This window comes from Nannospalax galili, unplaced genomic scaffold, assembly GCF_000622305.1.
Source record: "Nannospalax galili isolate Female #2095 unplaced genomic scaffold, S.galili_v1.0 scaffold1488, whole genome shotgun sequence".
NCBI classification, from domain to species: Eukaryota; Metazoa; Chordata; class Mammalia; order Rodentia; family Spalacidae; genus Nannospalax; species Nannospalax galili.
This window is the reverse complement of record NW_008358859.1, coordinates 2,227,813-2,252,056: the sequence shown is the minus strand read 5'-3', so window position 1 is coordinate 2,252,056 and position 24,244 is coordinate 2,227,813. Positions and strand designations below refer to the sequence as shown.

At 46.2% G+C, this 24,244-nt stretch overlaps 1 protein-coding gene across 10 annotated transcripts in view; it reads right to left on the bottom strand.

Annotated features, from left to right (window-relative positions):
• Camta1 (calmodulin binding transcription activator 1) overlaps positions 1-24,244 on the bottom strand; it is a 912,046-nt gene that overhangs the window by 33,734 nt on the left and 854,068 nt on the right. For 9 of the 10 annotated variants that reach the window (XM_017795412.2, XM_029558273.1, XM_029558274.1 and 6 more), the window contains one exon: positions 1,742-1,893. In XM_017795412.2, the coding sequence (XP_017650901.1) occupies positions 1,742-1,893 (152 nt within the window). Of the gene's footprint in view, positions 1-1,741; positions 1,894-10,873; positions 11,799-24,244 lie in introns of those variants that run through there. The other variant, XM_029558275.1, reaches the window with a different exon arrangement.

Below are 24,244 nucleotides of genomic sequence, written 5' to 3'. Positions count from 1 at the left end.
GTATTACTACAGGAAAAGTTTTTTTTTTTCTGGTAATAAATACCATATAATCAAATTACTGCAGAAATACCACTGCTCCTCACTGCTCTTTATTTTTAAATCTGGGGAAAAAAATGTTTCCAAAAATATAAGGGCAGGTGATGGATGCAATGTCACCCTCAGCAGAGCTGCAAAATATCTCAGAGGAGCCGACTGGGCCATCCTAACATGCAGCAGAATGATCTTAACCTAGGCAGACAGGTCACTCCATATACACCAAACAGACACATTCATGAAGACCTGGAAATCAGCAGCCCATGAACGAAGTGGGACTGCTTTTGATAAATGAAAACAGCTCTTCCTGTCATATGTAGCAGATACAGTCATTTACTGGAGCCAATCTTTTAACTGATGGGAGTATTTTATAGCAGTTAGTATGGAATCAGTTCATAGCAGGCCAGGGGCCAAATAGCTGAGCTTGAAAATACTATATACCGTTCCCTTTATGCAGCCTTTGTGGATGAAAAGGATTTTATGGGAACTTCTTATTTTGGTCATTAGAGCCATTAAACAATGAGTATTTGTTTGACAAAACTCAGTAGTATCTGGTGAAAAAGAAGTTATTTTAGCTTTAGCAGTAGTACACTGTGCGCTGTCTCTACTGTTGATCTCTCAAGATGGGAGAAGTTAGAAGAAAGCCCAAGGTGGTTGGTGAGGATGTGGGTACTATATTCTTATCTATTATTAATATTAAAACTATCACCAGCACTTAATACAAGGGTCAAAAAACAAAAAAAAAATTTACTTTGAAGAGGGAATTTGGCAAAGAAAATCATGCTTCATAGTGATGAGCAAGGGGGGCTTCAAGGCGTGGTCGGGCAATGACTCAGCCAGGTCTTTGATCCTGGGGTATGGGAAAAGTAATTTCTTCTTAGACTTTCTCAAAACAAAGCTTCTAAATGATTCAACATCAGTAGGTCTAAAGCAATACTTGGTAATCTCCCTATGCTTGGCAAGTAATATATTCTTTGTGTAATGTACAAAAAAATGAGAAAGACTATGTAGGGCCAGTGGGATGGCTCAGCGGGTAAAGGTGCTTGCTGCCAAGCCTCACGACTTCAGTTCAATCCCTGGAACACAGGGTAGAAGGAGAGAACCAACTCTCCAAAGTTGGCCCCTAACCTCCACATGTGTATCATGACACCCATGCATAAACTATACACATAAAATAAATATGAAATATGAAAGTAAATAAAATTTTAAGAGACTTGAAAAGGCAGGCATACATGAGACACGCACATGCTGTTCTGCAGTGATGATTGTTGTTTCCTGAACCCTCTTCACACTGATCTTCTGGAGGTTATAAAAGGCTTAGGAATTACTGAATTCAACTGTTTTACTCAATCAAATTGTTTTCTATTTCTCCTTAAAAAGGGATAAGATATAGAATATTAAGCAGAAACGCTAATTCAGAGCTCCAGCAGATGTCGCCCCCATCTGCAGCTTCAGGTCTGGCTCCACCTTTCCATTGCAACCTCACTGTGAGCGCTGAGAGCAGGAGGCATGACTGAAAGGTGGGCAGTAACCAAGCGATCCCTGTGCCAAGGCACAGGCTGTGAACACAGGCACCATGAACCGAGTCCCTGGACGCCTTACCCCAGTCTGGGGATGACATCAGAAGCGGCAGGAAGGGCACTCGGGACCAGCTGTCTCATGCAGTGATAAAACAGAGCAAACAAGATGGCCATCTGCAGAGACCTACCTGGGCCTGACTCCCTCCGCTCCCACTTCCGCTGCTGCCTCCGCTGCCGCCCCCTCCGCTTGCCTGCTTGTGCTGCTGGGAGCCCGTCATCTCGGCCATCCTCCTCTCCATCTGCTCCAGCCGCTCCAGGATGGACATCCTGAACTGGTTATCTAGGGCAGAGCAGAAGAGTGAGGGTACGTTCTAGGAGAAAAGCACTTGACCTGTGCGGCCCATGCCAGCGTGTGGGCCTGGCTTCCAGAGGCTCAGGAACATCAACGGATCAGGGACAGTGGCCAGGCCAGGTCTGCCTTGCACCAGCAGAGGCTGTCTCCTCACATGAGAATGTGGCATCTACAGCAGCCCACAGTCCCCAGGGGAGGGACCAGAAGAGCCCTTTTCCTCAAAGTTCCTGCCTTCTTTCCAGTTTCTGCCACTAGCTCTCTTTGTGCAATTCCCCCATGGAGACCTTGAGATCTGCCAGAGGGGGTCTCTGCAGCAGATGCAGGGAGTGTGGTGTAATAAATGTTAGTGGAAAAAGACAACTGTGGGAAAAGAGAGATGGAGACACACATTGTATGTCCCCCTTACACATTCCCTTTAACACATCTCAGAGACAGACACAGGTCTCTCATTCCTACCTAAGGAAAAGCAACAGGCCATCACTGGGAGCTGGGATGGTAACTCAGAAAGAAAGGGTTGTGAGTCTATGCCCTTGAACTGAGATCAGAAACGTGAATCTGCACCCTCACCTGTGCACACTCAAGCACATACATGTAAGAGTCGGGTTATGTCATATGAGTAAGAGGCCAAACTATTATAAGGTCATTAGTCACCAGTGCCTATATCCATTCCGCAGATTTTCATGAATGCGACACCAGGGCGTTGGCAGTCGGGGAGAGAAGAGGCCTCTTTGTTAGAGCCAGAATGTGAAAAGCAAGGTGGCTGGACACAGAATTGAGAGAAGTTAGGAAAGGCAACACCCGGGGTTAGAGAAAGACCAGGGATGCCAGACACAGTGGGAAGAGGGGCAAACTCAGGGCCCTGAGGCAGGACACTTGAGGGGTGGGGGAGGGGCGGGCCACAGAGAAGGGAGGGTAGGGCTGCAGAGGTCAGCTGCTAGGGACCCCGCTGGGCTGTGGCTAACTGCACAGCCAGGACAAACATCTGGTGCCTCTGGTCTCGGCTCTTGAATGTGGAGAGCAACTGTACTCGTCCCCAAGAGCTGCTACGGGGGTCACACCAATTCATGTACATCCCAGCGCAGAACATGCAATGTCCTAGGTGAGTGTGCTTGCCATCAGCTTCTGACAGTGAATCAAGGTCTTCAGGAGCTGGCTGAAGGGCTGTGACAGCATATTTCACCTCAAACTGCGAAAGGCACACTACGTTTAGAACACGGTCGTCTGAACCATGAAAAGGGACAGCCTGGAATGGGAAGATTCATCAGTGTTCCTTGCTACCCTGACAGTCACTCCCTAGACAGATAGGCAGAGCAGATGAACCGTAGGTGGGAAGGCAGGGCCACCTGAGGCGGGTGCTTCCCGGGAGCACCACCACTTCCAGCTCTGGCTCTTCACTCGTCACGTGAGGCAGGTGCCCATGTTTCATGTTATAGATGAGCAGACAGAGGCAGGGTAAGGACCACTCCTCTACCTGCCCTCTAAGAGCCTCCAGGCAGGAAACATTACCAAAGGACAGAGCACAGGCCGGAGGCCTGGGAAGCAGAACTCTCATTCTCTGGAAGCAGCATAAACACCTGTTCTCCAGGAACATTTAAAATATTGACATCAAACCCACTTTACTAAATCACAAAAACAATACCAAGACCATCAAGAGCTCTGATATCCTGCCTGCAAACACAGTTAACAGAAACAATCCTTTCTTGCTAAGGTGAAAGGGTACCCTCCCTCTTGGCTCCAATCTCACATGCTGGTAAATGCAGCCATCTTGGAGGACCCCACCACCAACTCAGAATAAACACTGGCTGGGAAACCTGTTTGTTGCTAGCTTCATCTGTGGCTGCTAGTGGGAAACCACTAGCAGGGGATGGGACACCAGGAGGGGCCTGGCTACTAGTCCCACACCTCTCCCCCAGTACTTGAAATTTGCAGGATGCAGGTCCCTCCAGCAGGAGTCAGCTAAAGACAGAACCCTACCTTTTGGTCGTGGCTCAGCAATAAGCAGCAGGAACAACTGTTATCCGTCAGGGGACACTGAATGGTTCCCCACTTCCTCCTTGTAGTACTAAGCTGGTCCTCTGTTCACCTCTGAACCTGAACTAGGCTACTCACCTGACTGACATGATGTGGCTTGATTCTAAACCTCCACCCACCCCATCAGCATCTTTTTTCCAAGCCAACAGATCTTGCAGCTGCTACATGTGTTCCTGCACTTTTTCTTCTCGGAGCACTATGAGCCCGGCAGCCAATAAGACCCTTCCTCAGATAATGCAATGGAGGTACCAAATGCTCTGAGTCCTGGTTACACTCACCTCCCAAGCCAGCCCACTGGTCCCCTGTGGGCCAGAGGTGGAGTGTGCTGTGTTAGGGGTGGTCACCTGACCATCCCTCCTGCCAGGCCCAGATACTGCCTGACTTGCCAATCCAAAACAGTCCAACCACCACTCAGGCTTTTGTTCTCTAGGGACAGGGTTGCCCTGATGCTATGTGGTGAGCACTTCCATGTTATTAAGCTTCTCTGAGCAGCACTTCATGGAGATACTCAGGGTAATTATTGGCCTCTTAATCATGAGCACAGTAGTACTTTTAGCCTCTCAAACAGGAATAGGAAGGGAGTGATAATAACAGTATGATGGTTTGAATGAGAATGTCCCCCATAGGCTCCAAGTATTTGGACATTTTGTCCCCAGTGGTGGCGCTGTTTTGGGAGGTTTTAGAAGGTATGGCTATCCTGGAGGAAGCACGTCACAGGGGGTGGACTTAGAGAGTTCTTATGCCTTGCAAGATCTACAGTCGCTCTCTTGCCTTCTGTGCCTGCTTGAAGATGTGAGAGCTTAGCTTCTGCTCCTCCTCCAGCCACCTCTGCTGCCATGCCTCCCCACCATGATGGACTTTAATTCCCCTGGAATCATAAGCTAAATAAATTCTTCCTTCTATAAGTTGCTTTGGTCAGTGTTTCTATCACAGTAACAGAAAGTGACTAATACAAGCAAGAAAACCAATCTCAAAGGTAAGTGACTGAGCAGTACCCAGGCACCCAGGTTTCCAGGGCCAGGAACCCTGAGAGTGCACATCTCCTGTTCTGTGCTGACCAGGAAACAGAGACTGGTCACACCTCCCTCCTCTGAGCAGAGCCTGGGTTCAGCTCCTGATCTATAAGGCTTGCTCAGTCACATGGCTAGAAAAGTCTTCACAAGTACATCACCAGCAAGTCCAGAGTCATGCCTGTATCTTACTTGGGTTTTACAGCTTTATTTTATATTTTTTAGCAATTAAATTTATTTATTTTTATGTATGAGTGTTTTGCCTATATAGATATAAGTGCACCCATGCATACAATCCCTGTGTAGGCCAGAAGAGGGCATCAGATCCCCTGAAAGTTTCAGATGGCTGTTATCAGCTTTGTGGGTGCTGGGAACCAAACCCAGGTCCTCTGCAAGAGCAATCAGTGCTCTTAAAAATTAAGCCGTCTCTGTAGCCCCTTAGCATTTTTTTTTACAATATTTTTTTAATGTGATGGATATCTCTGTGAGATTGAGGCCAGCCTGGTCTACACAGTGAATTCCAGGCCATCTGGGGCTACAGGGAGACCCTGTTTCAAAAAGACCAAATAAAATAAGATAACCAAACCAAACTAACCAAATAGAAAACATTATTTTAAAATATTTCCCAAGGGGCTGGAGAGATGGCTCATCAGTTAAGAGCACTGATTGCTCTTGCAGAGGACCTGGGTTCAATTCCCAGCACCCACATGGCGGCTATGAACCCTCCTTAACTACAGTTCCAGGGGAATCCGAAGCCCTCTTCTGACCTCTGCGGCATTGCATGACACAGGTGCACTCACATACATGCAGGCAGTATACTCACACACATAAAATAAAAATAACAAATATTTTTTAAAATTCCTCAAATTCCCACTTATATATTGCTTTAATTGTACAATGAATGTGATTATCTTAAGATAAGGGAAATATTATTCCTTAGAAACATAAATTTAAAAATCCTCCTTGTATTAGGGCACAAAAAGCACATCTTAAAGATTCAGTCATTTATGCACAAATATTTATCAAGCACCTATTATATGCTGGGAGAGTATGTGTACGGGAGAGTGCCTAGGGTAGTAAAAACATTCCTGCTATCAATAACTTGCAACTAAGCTCTGAAGCTTGTTTTAAATAACATATGGAATGAGGGAATAATATATAGACAGGGGCTGATGAACCTGGCCCTGGTTCTCATCCACAATGCCTCAAAGTCAACAATGACTCAGCTCTGAAGATTTCCTTCCAGATGTCCTTGGGGCCAACTCAGCAGAGCCACTAACTACGCCATTAAGAGAACCAAAGTCAAGATGGCACGCTGTCAGGAGCCCGAGGCCTGGAGGTTGTGAAGGCTGCAAGGGACTCCAGAGGACCCTGCCTGGAGTCCCCAAGTTTTATTCTTATCCACAAGTATCAAGCTTATGTCTGTCTCACTGAGAGAGCAAGTTACTGCTTCACTAATAAGAACACAGCTTGTGTAAGGGGCACCCTGGGCTAACGGTTAGAAGGCATTCTGTTTCTGGTGACACTTGTGGCCTCTTGCATGATATATGAGGACAATACAAGTCAGACACCAGACACCCTGAGCACTGTGTACATGTCTGCACATACATGATCTGGCAGGAAAATATAAAGGGCTCCTGAGGGAGAGCCATCAAGACACCATCAACAGCAAATTCACAAATCTACTTGCAGTGACAGCCCAGCCTACAGTGGAAAATAATGGAACTTTTGTGGCCGCATGGAAGGCTGTGAATTTATATGTAGTTAATAAGCTGTGAGCATGAGCTCTAGAGCTGTGAGCCATAACCTCCCCAGGGAAACTACAAACCCAGAAGGGAGGGATGAGCACAATAGGTAAAAGATTTGACTGGCTGGAAGGTAGCAACTGGGTGGATATGAACCCCTGGTCACATGAACATCTCTAGACCTAAAGAATGGGGCAAAGTGAGGTCAGCAGCTCTGAATTCTTCCCCCCTTCTGGCACAAACATCTGGGTGTCAAACTAAGCGTCAGTCCATGGAGCCTGCCCCTGCCCCAAGTCCTGTGCTGGTGGCTCCTGCTATCCAAGTAACTGTCTCACTAGACCAGCTGCTATGGTTTGCACGTGTTCTCTGAAATTTTATGGGTTATGTTACAAACTCAATTCCAAAATTCTCCTGTTGATGGTCTTTGGACATGAGGCCTTTGGGAGGTCATCAGGGTTAGAGGAGGCTGTGAAGCCCCATGATAGCAGCAGCGGCTCTAATCAGAACCTTGCCCTGCCCTGCCAGGTGACGCCTTACACATTACATTGTAACAAGAAGATCCTCACCAGCTGTAGAGCAGACAGCAATGTGCGCTTGGACTGCTTAGCGTCAGAACCAGGATCCAAATGAACAGTCATTCTTTATGAATCATTCAGTGTGCCCATGGCCTTTGTACCCAGTGGCTCATTGAAGAGATAGAAAATATTCTAAAGGGGGTGAGGGCTGGAGGGTGGCTCAGTCCATAGGCATGAAAACCTGAGTTTAGATCTCTAGTACCTACGTAAATGCCAAGCAGGTGAGTGCATCTCTAATCCCAGCATTAGGGAAACAGAGAGAGGGGACCCCTGGGGCACACTGTCTAGTTAGAAGCTGGATCAGCAAACTCCACATTCCAATGAGAGACCCTGTCTCAATAAATATGGTAGTGATCGAGGAAGATACCCAGTGATAACCTCTGGCCTTCATGCACACACACATACACACACATCCAGGCTTGGCAGTATCAGCCTATAATTCCAGCTACTTGGGAGGTTAAGGCAGGAGGATCAATAGTTCAACGCAATTCTGGGTAACTTATCTAAACCTTGTCTCAAAATAAAAATTGCCTGGGGCCGTAGCTTTGTGATACATTGCATAAAGTGCTTGCCTGGCATTCATGAGCCCCTATCCCCCTCCACACAAAAGCATCCATATTGGACATGATTATACTGATTTTTGTCTTCATTGTTAGTCCCCAACAATACAGCAAAACTGCTAATAATAAAGCCTTTACCTTGTATTAGGTAGGTAAATAATCCTGAGATGGTAAAGTACACAGGAAGGTGTACATAGGTTCTATCCTGAAACCGATCCCCTGTGGGTACCGACAGAGCACTAAATCTTTTTTTGACAGAAAACGGACTCTGATTCCACTGTTTCACACCTTCAGAAGTCTTCCTAAGAGACTGCAGGGCCCTGTTCCTACAGTTTTTAATCCCATAGGTCTGGGTAAGGCCCAGATACCGGAGATGTTGGGCAGGACCACATTTCAAGAAGCCCAGCTCAGGTCCTGGCCTGCTTCCACAGTGAAAGAACACCCCTCTCTCTTGCACCCAGTGCTCGTTAAAGGATGATCTAAGAACCACCTGCTCAGGTTGAAGAACAGATTCCTCCCCAACACTGCCTTGGGTAAAGCCCGCTAGGCCCATTCATACCAGCTCTGTTGGCAAGAACTAAAAGGAATGTTTTCTCCTCAAACACACAGCTAACTAGAATCTGTCAGTACTTGAAAACTAGAGCCTCCTTCTACTGCCGTCTGCACCCAGTCAAGCACTAACCCACATTCCCATTGTTACTTACCGGTTTTTCTTCAAAGTGGGATGTGCTCCCAAGTGTGTCTCTGCCCTTCAATCCTCTAAAGTAGTCTATTTACTTGCATGGCTTTGGGAAATGAAGGATACTTTAACCATCCTCAGGTACCTCCCACTAACCTCTAGGACAAGTGCACACACGCACCTGCATCCCAGTCAGAGGGCAAATAAATCTGGCTCCTGATTCACCCAAAGCTCTGGTCAGGAGTCTCTTCTATCCACGCCCCCTTTCTGAGGAAGAAGCATCCTTAGACTGGGCAGCAATGACACGGCAGAAAGAACTAAGAGGTTGGAGATCTAGGCCAGACCCAGCTACTGTTTGACTCCAGAGCCATAACAGCAGCTTGGCACCTCAATTTTCTCAACTGGAAAACAGGGCATGGATGTCAGTCTCGTACAGATTAAACTAATACATGAAATGGTTCTAAGTGGGAAGACCCTCTTAAGAGTGAGCTATCAGACTGGGTCTTCTCCTCAGCCAAAGCTATGGGGCCACTACATTTTTAAAAAAATTTAAATATTTTTACATTTACAGATAAGTGGCGAAGATCAGTTTTCACATGCCCATTGCCCAGTTACCCCCAGTACCGACATAATTTCACATATTTGTTAAAATGAAAAAACTACCATGGGCATGTCGGTACTATTGACGATTCATTTGAATCTTCTGATCATAGCACTCTGCCCACTGGTGTGCTTTTTCTTTCTTTAGACATTTAAAAAATTTATCTTATTTTTATTATATGTGTACGAGTATTTTGCCTGCATGTATGTAAATGCACCCATGTGTGCAAGGCAGACAAGGGCCATCAGATCCTTTGGAACTGGAGGAACACACAGTTGTCAGCCACCGTGCAGGTGCTGGGAACCCAATCTGGGTCCTCTATAAGAGCAGCCAGTGCTCTTAACTGCTGAGCCATGTCTCCCATGGCCCATGATGCACCTTTCCTTTTTCAGGACTCGGACCTGGACATGCTACACTTATTTTAAGCCTCCTAGGTTTATGACAACTTTTACTATCTCAATTATTCTTCATGACCTCCATGATTTTAAAGAATACCTGTATGGGTATTTTGTAAATACGTCTTCATTTTTGGTCTGTCTGGTTATTAGACCATGGCTGTGGGAGTGTAAGGAGACACCAGAAATGGAGTTCCCTGCTGGTCACAGGCATCCATCAGAGTGTATGAAATACTGCATGGGTGATGTTAATTAACCTTGATCAGTTAATCCAGGCATGGTCTGCTGGACCTGTCCTGTATAAGGTTGGGACTATACTCTTGCAGTCTCTGGAAGCAAGGTACTAATTCCTGCCCATGCTCATAGGGAAGGGAAGAAGACTGAGCTCACGGGGTAGGGAGCAGCAGCCTAATTTCTGTATCTCAGAAGGACAGCTACCGGACACAGTACCATACAGTACATGATACTTGACCAATTCTTACAACTTCCAATGATATTTGAGAAAACCTAAGAATAAAAAAAAAATACACTCATCATCACAAGTAACTTTGATGATCTTTTTACAAAAATCAGAAAGATAAGAAAACATTACTCAGCCAATCTGCCCACACAGGCCACCTGGGGATACATAATGAGATGGTGTCTCAAAATAGGGGGGGGGGGGGGGGGGGCTAGAAGGATGGCTCAGTGGTTAAAAGCATATACTGCCCTTGCAGGGGACCTGGGTTTCCCAGCACCCGTGTCAGGAGGCTACCAACTGCCTGCAATTCCAACTTCAGGGGATCTGACACCTCTGTCATCCATAGGAACCCACACTCACATGCACAAATTCATATACCTAATTTTTAAAAAATATTTTTAAAACATTTTCAATTCTTAAGCAATACCAAAAGTTTAAAGACAGAAATTTCAAGAACTCCAACACCCACAGTGTGTTCCAAGTTTAGAAAGCATGGAATTTGCTGCTGCAGGAGTGGAGACGCCCCAGGGTTTGGGCATCTGCTGTGAGTGAGGTAGCGTCTACACCAAGAAACCCACCGCAGCCAGACTCTCGGGCTGTCACCCTGGCTGTGTCTCCTTGCTTCCTCTGGACTTTGTACATGCCATTATAGTAAGTTGTGGAACCTAATTAGCTCTCATGGCTGTACTGAGTGGCTTCTGCCATGTGATCAGAACACTGAGTTTAAAACACCACAACTCTCTTCTTGGCTCTGTAATATAAAATTCAGTTTTTTGCTGTGTGGTGGCAGGCTCCTTAGCAACTACCCGGCCACACGTTTGGGTTTCTTTCATAACTCACTGTTCTCTAAACACACCAGGTATTTTCCACGCCCGTGGGCCTTAGCCAACGTCGACCTTTCCCTATACTCACCTGCGGACTTCAGAGTCTTCGGAGACATGACCATCACTTCAACACAGCGTTAACAGAGTCACCGAGCTGCTACGTGAAGCATCTATGGAAGGCAGACCCATTCCGTGTATTGTTCCATCTTCAGAATAACCGAACAAAGATTTCCTTCTTCATTTTTACAGAGAAGGCTGAGGCTCAGAAAATGCTTTACCTACCCAAGGTCACACCGCTTAGAAAGATCAGGACAGAGATCTGAACGCGAGTTGGAATCCAAATTGCTGTTCCTTCCACTCTACCCAGTCACCCTTCCCTGCCTTGCCCTTGGACCTGACAGAACCCGGCAAACAAATGTACCGTTATTTTCTCGTATGTCACTCCGGAGACTACTGGAGAGTGTGGGCTTTCTGAACACAGGGACCTTATCTCGTATCCCATCAGTGGAGCAAGTGCTCAGAAGACAGAATACTGTTTTCTAATTTAGGCACCTGGGAGCCAAGTTATTGATGAGGTCATTTACTGAATGGCCAAGGACACTGAGCAATTTTCACTACCACAGTGGACCCAGTGGCTGGGGACCCAATCAGACTTTTTTTTAATCACCCGCCCTAGTGGAGAGAAGGAGTGGATGACGCTGACTTAGGAAGCAGGTGAGAGAGCTCTGTGAGTTGCTGTGGCTGGCTGCCATTTTGTTGCAGTTGAGGTAAAGAAATGATATGAGAACACAGTGCTGGCCAAGGAGCCTGGCGGCAAAACGGAACCATCTAACGTCCCCACAGACACTCACTGGAACCTCCCAGCAGAGGAAAGTCACTTTTCTGAGGCCGATGTGCTACATGCTAAAAATATCGACTCCTAACTTTTAGATGCCCCCTTTGGATGGCAGTAAATGGCTGTCAGAGCACACCTTCACAGAAGGAGGGCCTACAATTAGTTACAAAATTGTTGAACAAGTCCATCAGGTTAAGTTGCTGTGTAAACATGAAATTTTAACTATGTGAAACAAAGGAAATATTCTCTAGAGCAGCCTCAGAAAGGGTGCGTGGACATGACTGTTTGCAAACCAGCTAACGCACCGACCAGCTCTTGTTCTAGCAATCCTGTGTGCTGAGCCACCCCGGGTCTTGTTGCCAGAGTAGAAGAAAGTTTGCCTTGGCAGGTATATGAATGAAGGAGCAATCGTCAAATACCATCTGCTATTTTAAAACGCGTTATTTGTGTCTCAAGTGCACATGTGCCTCCTGTTGCTATTTGGACAGGGAACGAGAGGCCATCTCTCGTTCCATCTACAGCCCTTGGCTCCATGGGCAGGAAGAGCTGATGAGGCAGGAGGAGGCATGACTTAGACTATTTCTGTAGAGAACTGTAATTGCTGCTTCGGAAGTCTCCTCAATTTTTCAGGAAGCTCAGAAAGACAGGGAAAATGCAATCACTTAATTCCTTCCCAGAATAAATGGGGCCAGTGGAGTCAGTCAAGCTGTCCCTCCCTGGCAAGCCATTTGGGAAGTCCAAGTGCAGAGGGGCGGGGAAGGGCCAGATGATAAGGCACAAGCTGTACCACTCTGATTTTCCAAAGCAACGGCTAAATTTAGCCTTAGGAAAAAACTGCCATACTCCACTTTTATAAAACCCTCCAACTCTATGGACCCAACTATCAGGGATGTCATTGCTACGCTATTCTCCATTTGCAGTGGTTTGGGACTCAAATTTCTCCTCCCAGTCTTTGTTTCAAACAATTCAGAGTGAGAGTCTTGGGCATGCCCAGAAAACTTTTGGGATGCTGCTAAGACAGAAACAACCAACCGTCAGCACTTAGGAGACAGAATGTTCCAAGGACATCAAAGCAAACTTACATCGAACAACTCCAAGCAGGAAAGACTTTTAAAGAGTCAGAGGTACACAAGGAAAAATAGCAAGCTTACTCTCCAAGGACCCCGTAAGGGTTAGTGGGATGCCGAGGGCCTCAACTATCATCCCAGACCACTGTGGTGCCCGGTGTCATCCAAAGCCACGTAAAATCTTTTGGGGAGAACTCTAGGTTTATGATGACCAACAAAATAGCTCAAGCTGTCAGCCAACAGGGGTCCAAAAATGCGTGATTCCCGTCTGTATAAGATGCCCAGTCTAATATAGACAGACAGGGAAACCTTGCCAACCCTGCAAAGCTGGAGTCCAGCCTGGGCACTGCCTCACACGATACCAGAAATATGCACCAAGTATCATGTGAATAAGAAATTTCATCCTCCTGAAACATAAGACCTGGACTTCAGCAGTAAGCTATATAGCTTTGGGGGGTTGTTTTTACACAGGGTCTCCCTGTAGCCACAGTGGGTCTGGCACTTGCCATATAGACCAAAGGGACCTTGATCTCACAGAGATCTGCCTGTCTCTGCCTTCTGAGTACTGGGATTGAGGTGTGTGCCCCCACACTGGGCTTGGTTTCTTTCTTCAGATAGGGTCTCATGTACCTCAGGCTAGCCTCAAATGGGCTATATGTCGCCAAGGATAACTATGAACTCCCGATCCTTCTGCTTCCATCTCCCAAATGATGGGGCTACTGTACCGACATGTGGCAGAACACCTGGCTTCCCTCTCTCCCTCCTTCCTCCTCCCCCCCTTTCAGGGTCATCTTTTACCTGTCCCCACCCCAAGTATATCAAAGTCTAGGTGTCTGAAACAATCTCATTGAGACTGATATACACAACTCTCCACTGGGTCTCTTTTAACCCTAAAAGTGGTGCTCTACAAGGCTGGATTAAAGACAACGGAGGAGAGGGTGAAAAAACTCAGTAACCGTACCAAGGGTACCTGAAGAACGGTAACCAAACAGAGGCCAGAAGAGGACATCGGATCCCCTGGAACCTGAGTTACAGATGGTTGTTAGCTGCCATGTGGGTGCAGGGAATCAAACCTGGGTCCTCTGCGAGAGCAACAGTGCTCTTAACCACTGAGCCACCTCTCCAGCCCCTAGCTAAGACTTCTATTCACATGAGATGTTACTAGTCCCGAGTTCCTGGTGGGTCTCTGTATCTGATTGCACTCATGCGCACTGGGTGGAGGAGTTCCTCTGAAGGTTCTAGACTCACTCCCCATGTGTTGCTCAAGATCTGCCCTTGGCAAGCCTTGTGCTCAGGGCTGGGTATGGGGACATGCCTTCCCATCTTGCTAACTTGTGAGGGTATTAAGTCCAAAATGTTCTAAAAGTAAGCACTTTTAAAACAAGGGGTTCTATGTAGGCACACTCACTCCACAACTATTGTTTTCACAATGCTATAAACTTTGGGATGAATGTGAGAAATCCCTTCTCAATGAATCGACTGAAATAAATGTGTTTTTAAAAAGTCATATTCCTTTAAATACTAGACATATTACAAATAAAATAATCTCAGTAAATAAAATGAATTAAAGGTGTTATTTTATAATTCATTATAGGCCTTTCTGATAAGAGAATAAACCATTTAGGGCCAGAGAGATGGCTCAGTGCTTAGGGGTGTTTGCTGCTCTTGCAGAGGACCAGAGTTCAGCTACCAGCACCTATATCTGGCAACTCATAACTGCCTATAATCCTGCACTAGGGATCCAGGATGCCTCTGGCTTTAGGGAAACCAGCAGTCACGTGCACATATCCACACAAAGACACACACAGAAACACAATTAAAAATAAAATAAATCTTGAGGGCTGGAGAGATGGCTCAGCAGTTAAAAGCACTGGGTGCTCTTATAGAGGACCAGGGTTTGGATCAGCACTCACATGGTGGCTAACAACCATCCTTAGCTCCAGTTCTAGGGGATCTGATGCCATCTTCTGGCCTCCATGAGGATTGCACGCATTTGGTGCACTTACATACATGAAGGCAAAACATTCATACACATAAAATTTTTAAAAAGTTATTATAAAAATAAGTCTTAAGGAGAAAGATAATAAATTATTTAATTCAACATACTACTTCAAACGTTATTTACGAATGGTTTCCCAGTGGAACAACCAGAGTTTTAGGAAATGTTTGGTCCTCAAGCTCTCCTCCCTGTAGGGCTGTTCTGTCTCCTGGTTCCATCTGCCACACTGGAACGTGACAGGATAGTCCATGTCTGTGCAGTGCTTACTCCCATGATGTAGGTGGAGGAGGAGGGAACTTAGCCCTGCCTGTCCCTCAGCACTCCACTCCTAGCCCAGGCTTCAACAACTGCACTGAGGCGCGATCCTCCAGATTAGGTAAAAGAGTTAAAACATCTGATGTTTCCCACTAAAGCAGTCTGAAACTTGACTTCCAGCTGGGGTGGGGTGGTCCTGTCCTCTGCCACCCTCAAAGAAGTCCCCAAAGTGGACTTCAGTAACCATCCCATTCAGAGGGTTGTTCTAAAGGGAGAAGTTAGATAATGAATGGAAGGTTACGGACTCAGGCTGCGGTGTAGAGCCTCCACTGCCAGGCCCCCCACATACCCTAGCTCCTTCCTCCCTCCTCACTCCCCACAATGTTCCTTCTCTGGCCCATCTATTCCCCCACAGTCTCTGTAGTTCCTTCCTTGCCCCTGTTTAGCTGGTAAGAATCCTGGATCCAGTTATATTTTTGAGGTAACTGATGAAAATATGTATGATTAATAAATTAGATTAGGTCAAATCAAGATTCGGGACAAACAAAAGCTTGGCTCAGGCTGTTAAACAGAAAACACATAGGACGTGCTCCAAGGGGGCTAAAAGTGTGTCCTCCGTGTGGCTGCATTTAGCAAAGCAAATAAAACAGAGGCCATTAATTCCAGGATCACTACCTGTCACTTGCTTTGAATACGTGACTTTTTCCAGTATCAAAATCTGAAAGAATTTCCCCATAGCTCCTAATAAGAGATGCTGTGGCTCGGGGGCTGGAGAGCACTGGCTGCTCTTGCAGAGGACCTGGGTTTGGTTCCCAGCACCCACAGGGTGGCTAGCAACTGTCTGTAACTCTAGTTCCAGAGGATCCAATGCCCTCTTCTGGCCTTCTAGGGCATTGTACATACATGGTGCATTAACATACATGTAGGCAAAACACTCATACACATAAAAAATAAAAATAAATACATTTTAAAAAAGGATTTGGTAGTTTTACAGACTCCCACACTCTGCAATAAAGGCAGCAGTGGGCTTCAACAAGTACTTCCACAGAAGTCCAGCACGGTCTTGACGTCTCAATTCTCTGATGAAATGGTTTAAGTCAAGGATAAATTGGACTATCCCAGGAATACATGTTTGCATGCTTTTTGTTAAGCTACATTTTATGGTTCTCATGAATGGGTTCCAGGAGTGTCCAGCCTTTTGGCCTCTGTAGGCCACACTGCTACCTGCAAAGTTCACACTTAAGAAATGCACAATCAAGTTACCAAAAAAAAAGTTTCATGTTTTAAGGTAAAGTTACGATTTTGTGTCAAGCTTTGATCACAGTCATGCTGGGCTGTACACGACCCACAGGTCACAGGTTGGACAGCCCTAGTAGATGGCAAGGTGCCAATCACCAAACACTGCCCTGTGACCCTGAATCAAAATCAAGGCCCCAAATGTGCTTTTCTTGTTTTTAAATACTTTGTCTAGTGTGTGTATTATCAACAACAGAAACCGAAGAAGTCACCCAGAGGCTAACAGGGCTGGGCATGATCTTTCTTCCTTCCTGTTCATTTTCTGTCTCAGGAGACCCCTCAGTCACTACAATTTCCCTCCAGACTCCTGTTGGCAGATACCCCGACCTCTTTACCATCTGTCTAACTCTTTGCGACACCTTAGAAAGATCTCTCTCAGGCTCTGTTCTGTGCTCCATTTGGATATAAAAAGAAGATTGCAATTAAAATAAGTAAGAAGACTATTAGGGTTATGTCATTAAGAAACTTAATCTCTGGAGAGATTAGGAGCCTTTGCTGTTGTTGCAGAGGACCCAAGTTCAGTTCCTAGCACCCACATCAGGCAGCTCACAACTGACTGTAACTCCAGCTCCAAGAGTCCTCTTCAGGCCTGAGGACACTGAACTCACATGCACAGACCAGACCCTCACACACACACACACACACACACACACAGAGAGAGAGAGAGCGAGAGAGAGAGAGAGAGAGAGAGAGAGAGAGAGAGACACACACACAAATAATTAAATAAAAAATACTTAAAATACCATGTCATTCTGAAAAAGAAACTTAAATCACTCCTTGGCTTTATTTTAAGAAGAGTACTGGGCCAGTGAGGTGGCTCAGTGGGTAAAAGGGCTTACTGCCAAGGCTGACATCAGTTTGATCCCTGTGACCCACATAATGGAGGGAGAAAACTGACTCTGACAAGTTGTCCTGTGGTCTCCACCTGTGTGCCATGTTCACACACACACACACACACACACACACACACAATGCAGCAAAAAAATCAAATAGTGCTAAGTACTGAGCTTTGCATTTTCAGAGCATTATTCTGAATTTTGTCTGAAATACGAATGTTCACCAAGGTTAGGTGTGGTGACTCAGGCTTTCATCCTAGCACTTGGAGGCAAAGGTAGACAGATTTCTGAGTTCAAGACTAGCCTGGTCTACATAGTGAGTTCTAAGCCAGCCAGGGCTACAAGACCCCGTCTCAAAAAAAAAAAGTTTCACCAAACATGTTTCTATTTATTGAAATTATTCTCTACATAAAATTTTGCCCCAGCATTATCACTGAATATATACAAGGTTGACTATTTCCCTTGTTTGGGAACATATAAGTGTATGTTACATGGTGATATAGTATGTAGATTACACAGTTCAGTGTTTCAAAGTACATATGTGGCATAAAGTACATAAGGAGTTTTTGTTCTTTTTCTTCTGCAATTGCAGGCTTTCTATTACAGGTTTCAAAAGATTTTAATCTGAGGCTAGCCCAGAGACCTACCTACCATTTACTGTACTGTTTAAAGTGGGAAATATTATTCAGATGGCCTACAAGCTTTTAGAGTCATTAATTATTTCTATTTTTCACATTAGTAAATAAAATATCTTTCACACACACAAAAGCCAGGGGCATTGATTCTGGCCAGAGCAGAATCAATGATTTCTTTCACTAGAAAAGACAAAAGGATGTTTAAATACAATCCTTGTTGTCATATTAAAGAATTGAATCATATTTTCTGAAAATAGTTCTGGGGACTATTAGTCAGCAACTATTGAAGATTCACTGATAGGTAATGGGGTCTGGTGTCTCCACTCTCAAAACGGTTTAAGAGTAACAACACAGAATCAAGCTTTATTATGAGTTTCTGTGGTTGCAGGGCAAGTGGTACATTAGGAAAAAAAAAGACAAATGTAAGGATCAGAAAGTATTAGTTCCTGCAGTGTGCCTGCCTAGATCCTCCTCAGGCCACAATTCCTGGGGGAACCTCCCCAGAGTCACATGTTCAATTTCTGTGGTATTAGGAGATGGGGGGACAGTTGGGTCATGATGTTGTTCTTAGGAATAGGATTGTTGCCCTTTAAATGGGATTCCAGAGAACCATCTTGTTCTCCTTCTGCAAGTTGGGGCTATGAAAGGTTGGCAACACCCCACCCAGAAGAACCTGACTATGTGGGTGGGCACCCTGGTCTGGGACTTCCAGCCTCTGGAACAGTGGGAACTACTGTGGTTTATAAACTGCCTGCTAATGCTGTTTTGACAGCCCAGGCTAAAACAGGAGCTACTCCTGCCTGTACTCCAGGTGGTGCTGGCCCCGACGACACAGGGTTGAGTGGATGAGTCAGGTCTTGCCAATGAGAGTACTAGCCCCCATTCAAGTGGTTGGACACATGACGCCAGCTGGGCCAGAACCAGGAGAGGGTTCATTTGGGCCAGTAAGAGACAGTGTTTCCTAGAACTGCGGAGAGCTGTCTTCCCGGATACATATGCTAAACTGGCAGGACAAAAGCCTGGAGCTTTGTGTTGGCCACTTCAGGCAGGACACCTGCATGATAATAAAACCAACATCAGGAGGAGGAGAGCCAAGAGGAAGAGGCTCCTGATGACATCACTTGAGCACCAAGAACCAGCTATACCTGAAGCAAATGCCAAACCTGAACTTCCTAAAAGTCAATAAATTCCCTTCTGTACATGATCCAGTTTGAGGTGGAGTTTTGTCCTTTGAGGCTGAAATAAAGGTGTGAAATGGAGCCAGTGAGATGGTTCAGTGGGAAAAAGTGATCCCCTGCAAGCCTGGGGCCTGAGCTCAATCCCTAGAACCCCACACAGAGATGGGAAAACTGCTTCTACAAAGTTGACTTTGTCCTCTACACACACACACGCACGCACGAGTACAAAGTGGATTTCTAAGATATTGATCACTCTACTAAATATTAGAAAAGTTCTATTTTCTCTTACAAGTGGAAATGCCTACTCCCCACCATTAGCCATGAATTTTGTAGTATTACACTAACATCATTTAGTTTTCTCTAGAAAACAGGGTAAATTATGGCAGAAACAAGCTGCCATGCTTAGTTGAAGTCAAACTTAATGTTGATTAACCAAAGAAATCAGAAAGATGGCAGAGGTGTCCCGTGCTCAGGCCTCGCTGGAGACTGTGCTGTTGAATTATAAGCACATGGAGTTACTGGGTTTCTGTTGAAAGCCGTGGCATAATGACATGTCCCACAGAGGTGAGTCTCTATATAGCATGAGAATTGAAAAACTGATCTAGGAATTCTCTGCTCCAAAGGCTTTCAACCTCTTTTGACTGTGGCCTTCAGCAACTGAACCCAGTAGACAGACACACACCTGAAATTAAAGCCTCCAACACTTACAATGTACAATGCACTTTATTTAAAAAACTGGTGATGTTGGTTCACTAAAGCGACTTCCTAAACCATGAAAGACAAGTAAGGGACTGAGATCCAGGGAAGCACACAAGGTGATACTCCTAAGAGCTCTCCTTTAGTTAATGGTAAGGCTGAGACACAAACCCAGTTCCCATCCTACTGTACAAAGACACAAAACAGCAGTCACCTACACAGTCCTCACAGCAAGCTCCCCGCCGATCCTAAATCTGGGACGTGGACCCACGTCTGACCTAAGCTACTTTACACTGGTACAATGTCCAAGGTTTTTAGGGCCACCTCAAGACCACTTCGGCAGACATTTGCCTCTACCAGAGACCTTGACCTGAATGGGAAGTTTGTGCCTAGATGGGCAACAGACAAGACCAAACAAAACATCTGAAGTAGGATCAGGTGATTTCAGGCTTGGAAACACTTTTACTTCACGCTTCTTGTTCTACCTAGTGAGCAGCACGAGACCCTGTGATCTCTTTATCAACTAACAGTATGCTTCAAACTCCAACTCGATTTCACTGTGCCAACTGTGGCAGGGAAAGGAAGCCGAGATGCCACCCCCTCACAACCTCAACAGCCATTCAACGAATCCAGGAGAAGAGGGAACAGGCTGCACTAATGAGGTGAGACTTGAGTCCAGCTCAGGGAACAAGGAAGGGGGCAGACTCTAACGGGAGCGTGGGATGGCTGAAAGCTTGAGTCTGACTGCAGTGGTGCGTCTGTGTTCACCAGCTGCGTCAGAGACCTACAGGGCGGTACAGGCCAGGTAGGAGTCAGGTGAGGGAAATGGAGAGACCGCATAGTCAATCCTGGAAGTTCTTAAGTACGAGTTGAAAATAATGGAGTTGATTTACCATATTACAAAAATATTATGTTTACCAGCAGCTTAATTCCTATAAATATTTATCCTGAGGCTGGAGAGATGGCTCAGCAGTTAAGAATACTGGCTGTTCTTGCAGAAGACCTGGGTTCGAATCCCAGCACCCACATGGGAGCTAACAACTGTCTGTAACTCCAGTTCCAGGGGCTCTGACAGCCTCTTCTGTCCTCTGAGGATGTACTTACCTACATGCAGGTAATACACACATACACATAAAAATAATAAAGTATTTCTTAAAAATTATCCTGGTTAAACTCTTATATTTTGCTTTCTTCAAATTACTACCTATTAGTAATAATTTGCTTAAAATTTGTGTGCAGTATGTGCTTTAAAAGGAGCTGACTGATCTCCATATTGTACATCTAGGTTCCATCTTGGGGGCTCAAAAGACAACTCAAAATCACAGAAATAAAAGGTACTGTGATACTTCTAAAACTAAAATTTCAGTTAGTACATAAAAGGGACTTTACTAAAATGAAGCATCAAGAAAGATCATAACAGGCTGGAGAGATGGCTCCATGATCCTCCCCCATCATTTTTTTAAAGTCACTGTCTACAATATATCATGCCATGGTTTTTAAGGAGTCACCTGTCACACTATTTGGACAACAGGGAATGCCTTTCCAGATGGTAAAGGTGTCCCTTTGTCTGCCTTCTGTGTGGTAACCCAAATGTAGGCAGAAAACAGCCAAAGGAAAACGGTCATTTGACTTTGGGGCATTTGGCTGAGGAAGAGAGTAGGCCTGTCCTCACAGATCGCCGCCACTCTGAGCACCAGGAGCCTTGCGATCTGAGGTGACAATTCCCATACGTGTCACCCAGCAGGCTAATAAGCACCTCCTAGATGTTAAATGTGACTAATGTTAACATGTGCTCTTTACTGTAACTCAATACAACTCGTCTGGATTTCGCCCATCATCACTTAAAATTAATTGACGGCTGTCAGAACTCAGGTGGAACTCAAGAAAAAGCACGCCATGAAAGGGATAAGAAACACAAAATCGTCCAAGCCTCTTATTCTGCCAAGGTCAGAGAGCCTGGAACACAGTTCAGGGCCTACCCCTAGGAAGTGTGCAAGGCTTTCCAGAGCCGTTCACCAACTTCACTCTCCTGCAGGTTCACTTTCCTTTTACCTAGTCCTCTTTTATTTATTTCTATTTTTATCTTGCTTCGTGGCGTAATCCGTATCTCAGTAGGCTCCCTTAAGTCTTTTTTTTTTTTTTTTTTTTTTTTTTTGAGAAAGGTGAGGTATGCCCAAATAAACCACATCACACATGGCTGCCAGAAGCTTTTTGGCAAAGGAATATGTAACTGAAATCAGCTCCCAAATGTTAGGCTTAGACACTGTGACGGGATGCTCCGCTGATGTTTAATAATGAAGACCTGGCACCAGTCCGAGAAGCCTCCTCCTTTTGAAAAGATCGATGGGATACAATTGTTAAATCACTTTCAAGTGGAGAAAGCAAAGCCCTTTAAATATGAGAAGATACCAGGAACACACAGTGAACAGAGGGGCAGGCAAGTATACCCAGCTCAGAAAGGACAAAGGACTTCCAGAAAACCATGGCACCACGTAAAGACCGTGCCAAGTTTAACAAAACGGTCTTTACTGATTTTTACTGGGTAATATTGGAAGCTGTGTTTTCTACCAATGTATTCACTGTTCCTTCAACATTTTAAAAAGGCAGGTAACACACAGTTCTGTAACCTCAGGAATTCAGGAGAGTGATGAGCGACACAGCAGAAAAAAAAATTATGACCGGTTTCCAAAGGAAACTCTAGCGCTCCCAATTTACATGTCCCACAGCACCAGAGGGACAGCTCTCAAGAGCTGAGCCCAGCTGCCAGTGAGGGTTTCACACCCTGCACTTGGGATACTGTCAACATCGGCCAATTCTTCAGCCTCATTTGCTCATGTGAGATAAAGAATTCTCAGGTCCACCTGTTATGTGTGTATTCTAGAACAGTCTAACCTAATACACAGAAGCATCAACAGCTATTCTAGGTAGGAGGACCCAGCTCAATTCTTAATAGAAAGCTCAAGAAAAGCCCGAAACAACATGTTTAAATCCAGGAAGGCAAACAACGCAGTTAACTCCTTCCCGAAGCAACCTATTTCTTCTTGGATAATCCAAGAACCTCACTGAGGTTCCTAAGGAATTCACAGCAGCCTGTGCTGGATTTTCATACCAAGCAAAATATATATCCTGTAAGCAAATGCTATTTTCTAGAACATTAAACATTATTACTCCCTAAATCTACTACAAAGAAAAGGAGAAACAAGCTTATTTGTTAATGACCAATGCTGGTCTTCAAATAACATGGTATTTACCTATAAATGCACATCAGGAAATGTGTTGTGTGCTGTTTAATGCTTTTTCTCTTTATTTGATCCCTGCATAGAGATTCTGGAGGGAAACTTTACCCAGCCAGACATCTTACTACCACAGAACAAAACTTGTAGGGAGCACATTTGGCCTCACAGAAGAAACAATGCATTTGACCAAACCAATGCAAGAGGCGATCTGTTTGCTGGGTCTGATTTCCTCATGAGCTACCCCCAGGTTAGCCGACAGAAAGCATATCCAGTATCAGCAGATGAAGTAGAAAATGGACTTTTAAATAGCCATTCCCTGTGAAAGTACTAGGAATCTGTCCAGGTGTTCAAGTGGAGACCATGGGTTTTTGAGGGCTGCATCGATCCAGAGGTAAATTTTACCCTCTAACGTGCAAATCAGACGTGCAAACTGCAAGATCAGAGATGCAAAGTGCAGGAGGCCACCCCAGCAGCTACAGGGGTGGCAGCCCAGGCGAACCGCCACTCTTCTCTCCGGGGCTGCAGGTAAGCCAGTCTCTCTGGAAGTTCTTTCAAACCTTTCCTCTTAACTTCCCCGCCTGCATTCTGCACGCGGAAAACAAAGCAGCCTTCGCTGTGCCCAGCCACAGTTCCCGCAGGGGTGCCCAGGGGTGCCCAGTGGGGGGCTGTGGCCACTGCGAGGGGAACAGGGAGAGGGGTGCAGGGTGCAGCGTGGGGTGCGGGGAGTGAAATGCAGGGAGTAGGGCCAGGATTGCAGGGTGTGGGGCTTGGGGTGCAGAAAGAGGGGAGTAGGTGCAGGGAGCGGGGTGCGGGGCGTGGGGTGCAGGGAGCGGAAAGTGGGGTACAGGGAGCGGGGTGCGGAGCTTGGTGCCCTAGCAGAGCGCGTCCCCGCCGCGCACCCCCGCCCGCCCCCCGCCGCGCGCCTGCACATAAACACGCGCGCTCCAGAATCGCGCGCCAACGCCCGGCCCCGCGCGCTCCCTGACGCACGTCAACACACTCCATGTCCCAGTAGCCCGCGTGTCTCACACTCGCTCCACGAACACTCATGCCCTCCAGTAAACACGCGCCTCACCCCCACGATCGCCCCCAGAAACACGGCCCGGGGCCCCACGCGCACTCGATCATCCGCACACGCTCCCCACTCGCTGCAGAAGCACGCGTGTCCGCACACCCTCCGGCGCACTTGCTCACGTAGCCCCGCTCCCCTGGCTCTTCACGCCCCTCCCCCACTCGCTCCAGAAACACGCCCCCTACACCCACTCCAGGCCCCACTCCCGCCAGAAGCGCGCGCTCCCTCACCGCCGCCTCTCCCCGCGCGCTCGCGAACACACCGGCTGGCCTGAACCCCGCGAGGCTGCGGCCAGCGCCTCCGATGCTCTTCCTACCACGCGCGCCCCCCGCCCGCGAGCACGCGTGCCGCCCC